The sequence below is a fragment of the Pan troglodytes genome, chromosome 15 (genome assembly GCF_028858775.2).
Source record: "Pan troglodytes isolate AG18354 chromosome 15, NHGRI_mPanTro3-v2.0_pri, whole genome shotgun sequence".
In the NCBI taxonomy this organism is placed as follows: Eukaryota; Metazoa; Chordata; class Mammalia; order Primates; family Hominidae; genus Pan; species Pan troglodytes.
This window is the reverse complement of record NC_072413.2, coordinates 20,088,490-20,104,401: the sequence shown is the minus strand read 5'-3', so window position 1 is coordinate 20,104,401 and position 15,912 is coordinate 20,088,490. Positions and strand designations below refer to the sequence as shown.

Genomic DNA, 15,912 nt, shown 5'->3' with positions numbered 1-15,912 from the left:
GCAGAGAAAATAATCGGATACAACTCATACAGGAGATAATGCCAACAGGTCTTAAAGGCTAGAGAATAAACTTATTTGGTGACCCAAAGGGATAGGGGATGTAGCAGCAGAAAGTAAAGCAGAAAAGTTTCATTGGGTTCATAATATGACAGCTTTACTAAGCAGAGGGTACTTCTATTTAGATTTGCTGTTTCTCTTTTTGTTTCTTTCTTATATATAAAATTAAAAAGCCTGAAGGATTTTATTTATGGAATAACAAAATCAGGGATACATTCTGAGATAATCTGGTAAAAGAATGTAGAACAGCAGGACAGAAAATGGCTATAGAAGATTATGGGAAAATTCAGTTAAATACTAGAACAAAGATCATGCAAAAGATGTCACAGATGAATTAGTGAGAGTTTATGTGTAGCTTTTAAATCTTCTATTTTGTTGTTCAGGTGTTCAAAAATGAGTCCAAAGGGAATACTATTCATCCATGACAGTCCTATTGACAGTGTCTTCCCCTTATGTGGTTTAAGACAGTATTATCCCTTTTACCAAAATCATCATCATTTCATACATTTCCAAGAAAGCAAAGTTTTAAATCATCTGTAAGTATAATTTCAATACACAAAAGTAGATGCTGAAGGAGGGAAAAAAACTTTATTTTCCATAACTATATTTAATTTCTATTTAAAGCTATATTCTACCAGGTATCAGAAACCAAATCTCAGTCAAATCAGAGTTTTCCTATCTTTTCCTGAGATTACGCCTAATTTCTAGGCAATTTATGTAGTTCCAAGGTATCACAGGGAAAATAAATGTAAACTGGACCTTGAGATCATTATCTATCTACACAAGCATCTGCAAAATATTTTAATTCACATCTGACTTTCCATCTCCCCACACAGTTTATTGCTGTGTTCTGGTCCCAGCTATATCCATGCTATCTCAAACCTCTGAAAAATACTACATTTTTTATATCTTCTCCCTGTGCCTCTTCACATTGTCTGCCCTCTGTGCATGTCTGTCTCTGTGTTCAGATCTCCCTTTTTTATAAGGACGCCAGTCATTATTGGCTTAAGGTTCATCCTTTTGACTTCACTTTAATTTTATCACCACTATAAAGATTCTATTTCCAAATAAGTTTGCATTCTGAGGTGCTGAGGGCTAGGACTTACCTATGTCACCTACTCAAAAAAAAATCCTTTGGCGGGGCAAGGGGTAGGGAACATAATTCAACCCATAACTAATCCTAGGAAGAAAATGAAAGCAACACAGCCTTCCAAATACCCCCCATTCTCTGTGGCGCCATGATTTTCAGAAGGTACAGAAGATTACCGTAGGTGGTTTTCATGGCCCCGTCAAAAAAAAAAAAGAAAAGAAAACTAGCAGTGAAGTCAGAGGACGTAGGATACAGTAGCAAGGCATGGCAAGTCTTTCAGATTTCTCATGGAGCCAGTGACAGACACAGATACCTTTCGATTCATATATACGAACTCCCAGGATTGGAAGTAAAAAAAAAAATTTATTCTCCTGTGGATGTTTCTGTCCTTGTCACCACTGAACTGGGAGCTTCATAATGTTATAACTTTAGGAGTGGGACTTCATGGCTGCTCTCTTCATTGTAAGAAAAATGCATCAACTGCATTTTCCTCTTATTTCACTCTCTTTTTCCATTTTCCCCTTTGGATAATAATGCCTTTAGTGTTCTTCATGTGAGCTGGAAAAAATCTGGTAGAAGACTAGTTGTTGACAGTTTGAATTATAGAATCAAAACACCAGGGTAAAAGGTAGGGTTTTCAGTATACCACATGTACAGACTCCTCTGTGAAATGGAAAGAACTTCCTAATGTAACCAAAGGGAATTTTCTGTCTCTGGTCTCTCTTGCCAAAGCAATGAGGTCACACCTGTGTTCATGATTTATTGAGCCACTACAGTGCACACAGAACTATGCAGGACAACCTGAAAGAAGGATCACATATGCTTCCTCTTCTCAAGAATTTCATGTGATTAAAAAGTAAGATTAGGCCAGGCGTGGTGGCTCATGCCTGTAATCCCAACACTGTGGGAGGCTGAGGCGGGCAGATCACTTGAGGTCAGGAATTCGAGACCAGCCTGGCCAACGTGGTTAAACCCCGTCTCTACTAAAAATACAAATTAGCTGGGCATGGTGGCATGTGCCTGTAATCCCAGCTACTTGGGAGGCTGATGCAGGAGAATCACTTGAAGCCGGGAGGCGGAGGTTGCAGTGAGCCCAGATTGCGCCACTGCCCTCCAGCCTGGGCGACAAGAGCGAGACTCCATCTTAGAAAAAATAAATAAATAAAATTTAAAAAATAAGATTAACACACTTTTAAGCAAGCAACAACCCAAAATATATTATGCCTAAAGAAGTAATACAAGCACAAACATACCAATTTACACTTATATCCAATGGAAATATTTGGGTGTTATTAAAAATTTGCATTTAAGAATCAATCTTATGACATTTTGGCAAAGTTTCATGACAACTGATATTACTAAAATACCTTTTTTCTTCTGTCATCAGAAATCTGCTCTTCACTTTTTTTCTTTTTTTTTTTTTTAAACAGGGTCTCACTCTGATGCCCTGGCTGGAGTGCAGTGGTGCCATCTTGGCTCACTACAACCTCTGTCACCCGGGCTCAAGCCATCCTCCCACCTCAGCCTCCCAAGTAGCTGGTACTGCAGGTGCACACCACTCCTAGGTAATTTTTGGTATTTTGAGTACTGACCAGGCTGGTGTCAAACTCATGAGCTCAAGCGATCCACCTGCCTTAGCCTCTCAAAGTGCTGGGATTATAGGCATGATCCACCGCACCTGGCCACTTTTATTTTTAATTGAGACAGGGTTTTGCTGTTACCCAGGCTGGAGTGCAATGGTGCCCTCATGGCTCACTGCAGCCTTAACCTCCCTGGCTCAATCAATCCTCCCACCTTAGCCTCCCAAGTAGCTGAGACTACAGGCACATGCCAACATGCCAGGCTAATTTTTCCTATTTTTTGTAAAGACAGGGTCTCACTATGTTGACTAGGCTGGTCTCGAACTCCTGGGCTCAAGGGATCCTCTCACCTCCGCCTCCCAAATGTTGGGATTACAGGTATAAGCCATCATGCCCATCTTGCCCTTCACTTTTTATTCCAAATGTCAACATTTGCTGAAAGTCTACTGTGTAAGCAAGCAATAGCACCGTACAGTTCACTTCCTGAAGCCCTTCTCTGTTACTAAAATTCTACCTAAAAGGAAGTAGAGAATAGTGGTTAAAGCCTCAAGGCCTGGTAATATGGTTTGGCTGTGTGTCCCCATCCAAATCTCACCTTGAATTGTAATAATCCCCACATGTTGTGGGAGGGACCCGGTGGGAGGTAATTGAATCATGGAGATGGCATCCCCCATGCTGTTCTCATGACAGTGAATGAGTTCTCGCGAGATCTGATGGTTTTATACGTGTCTGGCACTTCCCCTGCTGGCACTTCTCCTTCCTGCTGCCCTGTGAAGAAGGTGCCTTTCTTCCCCTTTGCCTTCCGTCATGATTGTAAGTATCCTGAGACCTTCCCAGCCATGCAGAACTGTGAGTCAATTAAACCTCTTTTCTTTATAAATTACCCAGTCTTGGGTATTTCTTTATTGCAGCGTGAGAATGGAGTAATACACCTGGGGTCCAAAATCTGAAATTCACAGATCAAACCTGGCTGAGCAAAACAATCACCAGCAGAGCTTTATGGAAAATATAGACTTCTGGGTCCCACCCCTGCAAACCCTGATTGAGTTTATCTAGAATATGGCCCCCCAAGAAAACAAATCCAATTTTCACAAAACTTCTGATCTAGGAGGATAAAATATATTAAGAACCACTGGGCTACCCTAAGGCATTGGTCTCTAAAGTGGGAGGGACACATCTGGGGTGGGAGGACCAAGCTAATTAACAGGAGTGTGGGAAGAATGCACTGCAATGAGTACAAATACTTCCATTTGCATTTGTTTTTAGTTTAAATATTATGAAGGAGATTCAGTTTGACTAATATTTCATACACTCACTGACTGGCACCCTCAACAGGACTGTATGCTAGATTATAAGCAAAGTATCCTGAGGCACGGATTGAGATTCCAAATGCAGGGCTGTAGGTATCAGCCACTCATTTATTCCTTCCTTTCTCACTTCTTATTACATTACCCAATGTTAACTAAACCACCCTTTACAAATTGACATGTTTTGAAAATATTGCTGCAAAAAGACTGAAGTTAGCAGATAGTATTTAAAAGGTAAGCACAGACAGCAATAAGAAAATGAAAGAGTTGACTGGCCTTGGTGGCTCACACCTATAATCCCAGTGCTTTGGGAGGTCAAGGCAGGAGGATCACTGGAGGCCAGAAGTTCAAGGCCGCAGTGAGCTATGATCATGCCACTGCACTCCAGCCTGTCTGAATTTTTAAAAAAGAGAAGAAAATGGAAGAGTGGACATGCCTCTTACTACTATCACAAGTTCATCATCAGCCATTTTATGAGGGAAAAACAAAAATAATCTAATCAGATCTCAAGAAAATGAGTCAAAAGTGTTTCAGATATCAGGAAGACTATTTGAAATAATCACCCTTTAAAAACATATTTTCTGGTCCAGGTGCATTGGCTCACACCTGTAATCCCAACACTTTTGGAGGCCAAAGCAGGAGAATCACTTGAAGCCAGGAGTTTGAGACCAGTCTGGACGACACAGAGAGAACTCGTGTCTACAAAAAGGAGGAAAATTCACTAGGCATGGTGGTACATGCCTATAGTCTCACCTAGTCAGAAGGTTGAGTCCCAGCTACCCTTGAGCCCTGGAGTTCGAGGTTACAATGAGCTATGATCATGCCACCGCACTCCAACTTGTATGACAGAGCAAGACCGTGTCTCAAAAAAAAATTAAAAGCATATTTTTATAGACATTTGTTAATATATAGTATGTCTGGACTCAATTTTTTTTCCTAATAGCAGTACCAAATGAAAAAGCTTGGGTAATACTGAATTAAGGAGGAAAAAGTTATTGCTCATCTCTGTTTTGCCTCCTGCAAAGGCTGTGATCTCTGTTTCTGTTCAGCTCTTCATGGGTTCCCTGCCTCTGTGTCCTCCACAGCACAGTAGTAAACAGCAGCATCTGCCTCCCGCACCTGGAGGATAAGCAGCGATGAAGAGAACCGTTCATAGGTCATGTTGTATCGTCCCTGCTGAGAAGGCTTTGAGCCTTTAACAAGGAGTCTTGGTGCACATCCCGGGAAGTGAAGGTACCAGAAGAAGTTGTAAGCATTGGACACAGAGTGATTACAGAAGATTTCCACAACAGCTCCCTCCGAAGTTGCCACTGTGGAAGGCTGAAACACTTGGTCCTTGCTTTCTGCAACTACAGAAAACAAAGAGGGCTGTCACTTTAATGGTACTATTTGGCTTGTTGATTGCGCCTTAGGTACAGTGAATGTTAGATCTGACTTCTGTTGTTTTTGTATTAAAAATGAGTCCAAATTTTAAAACAATTTCATACACTTTTACAAAACCAAATAGTGAAGGAGGCTACTCACCCTTCCAGAGAGAGTTGAGGAGAAGCCCTAGCCACACCGCCCCCAGAGTGCTCTGCAAAGCCATGGCCAAAATGCAGTTGGTCTCACCAGAATGCTTATTTAAGACTACCTGTTTTGCATTTTTTTCTTTGTGTCAGTGACATCATCAGCCAGAATCTACAACCTTTAGAAGGGTTGCTACAGTTGTGAGGCTGCTTAGTAATGATGTCACTGTGCTTTGTTCTGATAAATTAATCTTAAAAGGGAATGCATCCTTTATAAGGTCACTGTGGTTGTGCAAATCTAGTATTCAAGGAGCTTCCTTTCTTCTCTAAGGGTATTAGAAGGAGTCACATAATTAATGGGGCACTGCTTCATCACACAAATTAAAGTGATATAGTCACACAAAAAGTACGCTAAGTCCTGTCACATATGACATGATGACCTGCTAATGTGTTTAAAATAATTAGCGTGAGATATTAGTAGCTGCAGTAGATGAGAAATGAATTTTTTAAGGTACAAAAGTTACTGTGTAAATATACTGATCAAAATTTGACTCCTTGCATTCAAGGTGATCTTTGGAGCAAATACGGAAAAAAAATCAGTTGTAATTTTTCTGTAAACAAAAGAAACAAAAACTGCATTTGGAGATCATCTCTTTTGGTATGGTACCTATCCTCATTTTGCAACCTGACACTGTTATTGTTATTAATATAGGGCTTACTGCAAAGTTCTATCTCCAGCTTTTATTATACGCTACAGCTTTCCTTGGGATTTTACTTGAAAAAGAAGAGGAAACAGTGTGTAGCAATTCAGTGTTTATACAGTGGGGTTTTTATGTAACCTCCGCCACCTAGCGGACTACATGGGAACTCATGAAAAATAATTTCTCCATGCACCCTCTAAGACAAGTGTTCACAGCTTCTCATATCTTCAAGAGATTTCATGTCCTTTGCTTTTGTTCAAATTTTTCATCCTTATTCAATTTCCATAGGAATATGAAGACTATCCAGAGGAAATAACCGCCTTTTGGAAAAGCCTTCTGAATACTAAAAGATGTTCTTCATTCAGGTGAGTGGCTATTAAACACATACTTTCATGGAGTAACACACTTCTCTTTCCATCTTCAGATGGTTGCTTTATGCATCCCTTTTCCTTTCTTTAATAGTCTTCTAGGTGAGAGGAAATCCATTTCTTTCCTAATCTTTTCTCTTTTCTTAATGACAGAGTCCTTGATAATGATAAGATGAGCCGGGAGCAGTGGGTCAAGCCTGTAATCCCAGCATTTTGGGAGGCCAAGGTAAGTGGATCACCTGAGGTCAGGATTTTGAGACCAGCCTGGCCAACATGGTGAAACCCTGTCTCTAGTAAAAATATATAAATTACCTGGGCATGGTGGCAGTCTCCTGTGATCCCAGCTACTCGGGAGGCTGAGGCAGGAGAATCACTTGAACCCGGGAGGCAGAGGTTGCAGTGAGCCGAGATTGCGCCACTTCACTCCAACCTGGGCAACAGAGCAAGACTCTGTCTAAAAATAAAAATAATAATAATGATAAGATGATCATTTAGGTCCAACAGAAACCTTTTATTTATATGTACGACCTCAAAAAGCTTCCAAATAAAATACAGAATTCAAAAATGCCTCTAAAATGAGGATAGGAAAATCAAAGGGAAGTGGACCGATATATTTAGTGGAAGGACTAAGATCGCTACTATGATTAATTTGAGCTCTGAAATTTCTGACAACCAAAACACAGAGGGGAACACAAAAGAAATACAATTTTACAAGTAAGCTGATTAAGGCTTCAAGCAGCTTCTTACTGAAGCCAAGTAGTACAGAGCTACAGATAACTTAAAACTCTTTTTAGATACTGGTTATGTACTTTTGGTTCAAAGTAACTACTGCACAGTATTTCAGCATGCACCACACTTACTTAGGCAATCCCCTAGTGATGGAATTACAGGCTGCCTGTAACTCCTGCAAACACAGCAATTAACTTTTTTTTTTTACATTTCACCTATTAACTATGTGAGAATTTCTCTAGGATATGTCCCCAGCAAGGATTGTTCAATCATAGCACATACACATACTCAATTTCACGACGGTAATGATTGAAAGTAGCTACAGCCACTTACACTTCTACCAGCAGTGCATGAGCATTCCAGTCTTTCCATAACCTCAACAACACTTAGTATTATAAAACTGTCTACTTTTACCAATCTACTGAGTATGGAATGTCAACTTGCATTACCCTGATTATTAGTCTATTGAGCCATTTGTATTTCCCTTTCCCATGTTATCTATATACATGATTTCTCACTTTAAAATTAGACCTCTAGTTTTTCTCAGTAAATCATAAGAGTTTCTCATATATTAATTTTTTGCTGTATCCAAAATCACAAGTATCTTTTTCTAATATGGTCCCAGTCTATTAGCTTTGTCTATGGTGTCCTTTTTTTTAATGGAAATCCTTAATTTTGAAGGAATCAACATTATCATTTTTTTTCACCTTATTGGGTTTTAGGGATTTTGATTTAGAAATCATTCTTCACCCCAAAGCCACAAATACATTTTCCCACACTGTGTTTATTATCTTTATAGATTTGTTTTTTACATTTAGGTTTTAATTCATCTAAAATTTACATCTGTAGAAGACCCAACTACTTTATTTTTCTCCATAGAGCAGGAAAGTTTTAATAGCACAATCTACTAAATAATCCACCATTCCCTACAGATTTGTGGCATCATTGTTATCATATTAGACTTACCTATGAACTTGATTCACAAATGTACCTATTGAACTTCCTGAGTTTTATATTCATCTTGTTGTTTCTCTGCAATACTACTATACTATTTTTACTATCTTAGCTTTAGCAAGATCCTCTTGTCAGTCAAATATTCAGATGTAATTTAATAAAATCTACTAAGCTAATTTAAGTAGAAAAGAAAATATTAAGATATATTAAATAGATCACAGACTCTCCAGCAGAGATAGGCAGTAAGAATTCAATGCTATACAGCCAAAAACAATGTTTAAACACAGCACAGGGAATTCTCTAATCAATCAAATCTCACACTACTCACCCTAACACTACAAATTCACTCAACCAACAACAAGAACACTCACTACTGAATATACAAAGCCTTTCCATTGCTGCCCAGAAAGTGCTAGGCATAGTCCCTACTGTATTAGCTATTCATTCATTGCTATAAAGAAATACCCAAGACTGGATAACTTATAAAGAAAAGAGGTTTGACTGGCTCACAGTTCTGCAGGCTTTACAGGAAGTATGGTGTTGGCATCTGATCAGCTTCTGGGGAGACCTCAAGAAGCTTACAGTCATGGTAGAAGGCAAAGAAGCAGCATGCATGTAACATGGCGAAAGAAGGAGCAAATTGGGGTTGGAAGGTGTCATACACTTTTAAATAACCAGACCTCACAAGAGATCATTATCACAAAGACAGCACTAAGCCATGAGGGATCTGCCACCATGATCCAAACGCATCCCATCAAGCCCCATCTCCAGCACTGGGGATTAAATTTCAACATTTGAGTGGGGACAAATATCCAAACGATATCATCTGATGTAGACACTAAAGAATATTTCTGCAAACTTACTACTGGAGGAAAATAACAAAGAGTAGCACTGATAGTGGTTATCCCTGTCTTGCTTCTGACCAAAAAGAGAATGCAGCTACAATGTCTCCACTATTGAAGCTTCCTTTGTAGCCTAATACATGCCCAATTTTTTAGAATGTCCATTAGTGCTGGAAAAGAGAGTGTATTTTCTGTACATCTCACAAAGCTCCTTTTGAACATATTTCAATCCACTTCTATCTGTAAAATTCTGTCTCTACAGGGGGCTCAAAAACAGTATGAGGAGACAAGTGGAGAAGAGATGGTATGCCTTCCTCCTCCAATATTTTCTCATCTCTTCACCTTAGCCTTTTTACTCATCCAAATTTTCTCTCCTCTCTCCAAGTTACAAAAAAAAAATAGGTCTCATCTATGAAAGGAGAAAAATTAATTCAAGTGGAGAGAGACAAAGAAAGAAATAAGGAGGATGGAGATCTTGGTGGTTTCACAAGCAGCAGCCAGCCAAAATGTCATTGGATAGCTTGAAAAGACATTTTGAAATGATCTATCTCCAATTTACCTGGGACTTAAATATAATATTTATAACAAAATATAATTCTAATTCATTTGAATTCCTCCAAAGTTCTAAGAGAACTTCATTGGTTTTGGACAATGATTAGAGAGGAAAATAACACCAAGTAGGATCAAAGAAGAAAGAATAGGCTTAATATTACAGGGAGAGGCATCTGGGGATAGGGTGGGAGATAAGTAAAGGAAAAAATGGTAAAACCCCCCAAGATGGCAAAAAGTAACATACAACAAAAATGGGACTTTATCTGCCAATTATTCAAATAGACTCCAATAAAGTCTATTGAAAAATAATTACTTGCTGTAATTGGATTTTGTGGGAAACGATGAAGAGACTGTGCTCTGTGATGAAGATTGATTGAGGCATGATAGAATAGCATGAGTGAAGTCAGTGAGAATAGCAGCATAACAAGCAAAAACCACCTCTTCACAAAGGCAATGAAAACACTGGCCAAAAAAATTGTCAAAATAACTTATTCTGGCCGAGCACAGTGGCTCATGCCTATAAACCCCGCACTTTGGGAGGCTGAGGCAGGCAGATCACTTGAGGTCAGGAATTTGGGACCAGCCTCGCAACATGGTGAAACCCTGTCTCTACTAAAAATACAAAATTTAGCCGGGCGTGGTGGCACACGCCTGTAATTTCAGCTACTCAGGAGACTGAGGCATGAGAATCACCTGAACCCAGGAGATAGATAGAGTTTGCAGTGAGCTGAGATCGTGCCACTGCACTCCAGCCTGGGTGACAGAGTGAGACTCTATCTCAAAAACAATGAATAAATAAATAAATATTTTTTTTCTGAACTCTGGAAATTAACAAAAGACTTGCAATAATCCAAGAAGCATTTACTCACGAAAACTGGCTGTATCTAGATAAGAACAGTGAGCAGCAACTTTGTGGTGTTTTAATTTGTCCTGTTCTCGTCTTCTTCTCTCCAGCTCTCCAATAGCCTTGAAAACCAACAGCACTGCCATAATGGTGAGAAACGCAGCCTTGAAGCTACTAGACAGGGCAAAGCTGGTTTGGAGCTCCCCAAAAACACTATTCTCAGAGCACTGTCATTATTTGACCTGTCTGGCATATTCCTGCAACCTCCATTGGCAAGACTTGCCTGTATTTGATCTTATTCAGAATTGGCTCATTGCAAACAACCTTTTTGGAGGGGAGGAGGTGGAAAACAATAAGCACCAATTATTTAACATTGCCACTGCCTGAGGAGATGACAATAGTGGAACAAACAAGAAACTGACCAATACACTTAAAGGAAAAGCTGAATAATGAAATGTCAATAGGGGGCTCTGAAAAACTCCAACATATTCCTGAAACTCTAGAAAGCCATGCACAAGCACACAGAAGGCTGTATACACGCCAAAGGCCACTTGAAGACCTAGGAAAGATCGAAGAAGTACCTAATATCTCACCTAAGACTGACCTTGAAGCTCTGTGAGAGCAAGAAGTGAAGGCTAAGGCAGAGTTGCAAACTGCCAGGCTAAATATTGAAGGTCTGGTGAAACACATGCACAAAGCCCATCAGTGAAGGATAAGAGACCTACTGATTCCAGACATTTAAGGAAATCTCTATCCAATCATTAGCTGACCATTAAGCTAAACAAGCAGAGATTTTAATGGCCACACATGACAAAGAATACAGGCTTTACAAATGCATTCAGGAAAGTCAGTAAACAAACTGATAGCAAACACAATAACAAGCAGCAGCAACAAACCCCGAGGGGGTGAGTGACATTTCCAGAGTTGCCATATTATTTAAAATGTTAAATATCTCCCAAAAAACGATAAAATTTTAAAGATAAATAAATAAAATGTTTCAAGACAAAAGTAAAATAAAATGTCCATAACCAGTTTTCAATGAAAAAAAAGACAAAACATGCAAAGAAACAAGAAGATATGGTCTACAGAAAAGTCAAACAAAGAAAAGGAAAGTTTGAGGAAGCTAGATATTGAAATTATGAGGCAAAGACTTTAAATCAGCTATTTCAAACATGTTCAAAGAACTTTAAAAAATCACGAATAAGGAACTAAGAGAATATAAGAATTATGGCTCACTAACTATAGAATATCAATGAAGAGATAGAAATTATAACAAAAGAACCAAAGAAAAAAATAATAAATTTAAAAGGATTAAAACTATATAATTTTCTTCTACCATAATGAAATTAAACTAAAAGTTAAAAAGGAAATTTGGAAATTCACAAATATGTGAAAATTAAACAACACACTCCTAAATAAACAATGAATCAAAGAAGAAATCATAAGGGAAATATGAAAATAATTTGAGATTAAAGGAAACAAAAACACACCCAAAAAATCCATAACAAAACTTATGATATGCAGCTAAAGCAGTGCTTAAAGGGAAATTTATAAACACCAAATTATAAAAAGAAAAAATATTAAATTAATCATCTGTTTACCTTAAACTAGAAATAAAGGAAAAAACTAAACCTAAAGCAAGAAGAAGGAAGGAAATAATAAAGACTAGAGTGGAAATAAATGAAATAGAGATTATAAAAGCAATAGAGAAAAACAAATTAAACCAAAAATGTCTTCTTTGAAAGGATCAAGAAAATTGACAAACTTTTTGTTATGCTAAATTGACCAAGAAAAAAAAAAGAGAAAACACTGAAATGACTAAAATCAGGAATAGAAACATTACAAATTTTACAGAAATAAAAATGATTATAAGGGAATGCTATGAACAACAATGGCATATGCCAACAAATTGGATAACCTAGATGAGAAAGACAAATGCCTAGAAAGACGTAAACTACCAGAACTGACTCAAGAAGAAATAGAAAATCCGAACAGATCTATAACAAGATCAAATAAGTAAACAAAAAGTATTCCACAAAGTTAAATCCAGGCCCAGGAAGCTTCACTAGTGAATTGCATCAAATGTTTAAAGAATTAGCCCCAGTCCTTCACAAACTCTTCCAAAAAATGAAAGAGGTGACAATACTTCCCATTTTGCAATTATAAGGCAACAATGCTTAAAACTTTCGTAATATTGCTGAAGCCTAATTTGCCTAATACTTCCCAGACTACATCTTTTTATTCTTCTTTCTTGACTTTTCTCTCTTTTCATAAGAATTCCCTAAGGTTCCATTTTCAGACCTTCAATTTCTGCCCTTTCTCAATCAGTCCTACCTGTATCTTTGGTAGTCATTTCAAAGACAAATTTTAGGGAAGTAGGTGAGCCATTTATTTTTAAATAAATATCTAATCTGACATGGTTTTGCCTATAGTCATGCAGGTGTGCACTGTCCAACCACAGGAGAACTATTCACATCACAGACCCATAGATTTTAATTTCCATTACAATTTGTAGGCAAATGGTAGTAAAGCAACTTTATCTCATAAAAATCAGTAAATGCAAACAGGCTACAACTAACTGTAACTCACAAAGAATGCTATAATGACCCTAACTCTGACATCCCTAGTGAGTTAGGACTGCAAAGGAAACTGATGAACTCCTAAGAGAAATTTTGTTTTCTTTACTCAAGAGATCTTATTATTACACAAGTCAAAATCTAACTGCTTTTCACACAAAACCTGCCTCTCTTTCTGACTTTCAATTTCAGTATTTGTTTCTAACATTCACCTAGAGTTTAAATCAGCTAGCTCTCTCCACCCTCTAATCTATTCTATACAGTTGAGTAAGATTAACCTGCCTCTGAGATATAACAAGTGTCACATTTAAGGGAGTTGATGATGTTTGCAGACTGCGAATAGGATGTGGTGCCACCAGGTGTGCAAAAGTAGCTTAGTATAGCCTCTTGAGCTAACCTGCTTGCTCTAATGGTAAGCCATTTCTACTTTTGCTCCAGGAACCTATTCTAAAGCAACATGTACAAACTCTACAAAAATCTTCTAATCTTCTGTCATTTCATGTTTAGTGTTTCTGAAATTAAAGCAGTAATTCTGAGTTCCTTTTTCATCTTTCTTCCAGAATTCACCTCTGAATGCTAAACAGTTTCCTCCTGAGTATGACTAGACTGTATGATTCTCTGCCTCCTAGATATGCTCTGTGTGCATAGCTTGGTTCATTGACCACATTAATTCATTTACATGTTAATCACTTCAAAACCACAACAGTTTTAATAAGGTCCTCTGGGGAAACCCAGCTTCCTTTGTTAACTACTCTTCTTACCACAGAGAAGCATTTAGAGACCAAAGAGTAATCAGTGAGCCTAAGAGTTCTAATGAATCACCAGAGGCATCCCTTGGTCTTGTCTATGATAATGGCATGAGCCAGAGAAACACAGGAGATTAATTAAAAAGTTGCAATTTCCTCTAGGTCTTCTTAAGAGGCAGTCTCTATTGACCTGTAACTTGTCAAAAGTAACAAAACTCTAGTCTTCTTGCCTCCAGAACTTGTGTGTGTTTGATTACAAACACTCAACCTCTTGAGTGCCATTCAACCCAGCAGAGCAGAAGCAAATTAGTACCCTGTAACCCTATTCCTGCCTGCACAGCTTCCTTCATCATTAAGAGAAAACACCGTGTGGAAAGAAGACTTTTAATCTAGATTATAGTCACCTTCTTCACTAAGGCCCTGTGAGTGGTAGTTAGCCCATACAATTCATTTATTATTTTCATTTCCCACTGAATTGGTCTGTTGTCTTAGTCCCAATTGGAGATGCAGTTCAGGATAATAAATTATTATCCAAGAAATCTGAAGTTGAAAGAAGTCTTAGAGTTGACCTTTACAGGAGAGAAAGCAAACAGTCCAGAAGGTTACACAACTAATCTAAGCTCATAAAGTTTGTGATTAACCAAGATTTACAGCTTGAATCCTAGTCACCTAGTAAAATGTTTTTCCAAGAGAAATTACAAGTCTCTATCACCTGAAGACAAGCCTGGAAAAAAGTTAAGGGATTGCTTCTATTAAACTGCAGTTAGAAAAATATGATTCCCTATCATTTCTTCCTCTGAAATTTTGAAATCTCTGATAGTTTCCCTTTCCTCTCCATTCTCATTGCCTTGTTTTTATTAACTCATGATCCTAATGCTACCATACCCTCCTTACTTTGGCATCCATAATTCAGTGATTACTATTTCTAGTTTATCCTTCGCACCACGACTAAATAATCTTTCTAAAAGGAGATCATGTCACAACTGATTTAATAAATGTAAACTATATAATCTTAATAATGTCATTGTTCTTCTTAATTACCCCTGCTATATTGAGTGAAGTGAGGGGCCTAATTAGATTTTTTGCCTCATATATCCATTTAATAACTTCAAAATACTTGGTTTAAATTTGCCTACTTTATTGATTTATACTCTCCTTTTTATCACATATTAGATTCTTAGGCATAGCGGCGTTTATTTCTGTGCTGTTGTTGTTGTTCCATGCACCTTTAAGTTAGTTCCCTATGCTTTACTTTGTTTTGACAACCATGTGCTTATACATTGGAAAAACAAACTGTGATATAGCCATGCAATGGAATGCTACTCAGGAATAAAGGTGAGTGAACCATTGGTAAAAGACATGACATAAAAGAATCTCAAAATGATTATGCTGAGTAAAAAAAAATAAAAAATAGACCAAAAGAAGTACATATTGTTCATTTACATAAAATTCTAGAAATTCTGGAAAATTTAAACTAATCTACAGTGACAGAAAGTGCATTCATGGTTGCTTGGGAAAGGAAGACGGGGGCAAAAAGAGAAAAACAGGATCACGAGAGGGCACAAGAAAACTTTTGTGATTGATGGTTATATTAATCAATTTGATTGTGGTGATGGCGTCATGGGTGTATACATATGTCACAATTTATCAAACTGTGTACTTTAAATATATTCAATTTATTGCATGATAGCTATACCCTAAAAAGGCCATTATGGGGGGAAAAAGGCTTTCTAAAATAACCATTATGAGGTCACTGGTGACCTTCAAGGGAACAGGTTCCATAAGATAGTAAGTGTGGAAACCCAAGACATAAAATTACATAAAATTATGTAATTATTACATAAAAGTACTTGATATAATTTCAATTTTCTTAAATTTATTGAGACTTGTTTTTGTGGCCTATCATATGGCCTCTCCTGGACAATGCTCCATGTACTGATGAATAGAATGTATATTCTGCAGTTGTTGGGTAGAATATTCTGTAAATACCTGTTAAGCTCATTTATTCTAGGACATAGCTTAAATGCATTGTTTCTTTGTTGATTTTCTGTCTTGATA

The 15,912-nt window shown here is 37.7% G+C and overlaps 1 gene segment (V, D, J or C); it reads right to left on the bottom strand.

Annotated features, from left to right (window-relative positions):
• Positions 1-2,571: 2,571 nt before the first annotated feature.
• LOC134808276 (T cell receptor alpha variable 2-like) lies at positions 2,572-5,627 on the bottom strand. The segment is given in 2 exon segments: positions 2,572-5,383; positions 5,559-5,627. Coding segments are annotated over 2 exon segments (360 nt in total).
• Between the last annotated feature and the right edge of the window lie 10,285 nt (positions 5,628-15,912).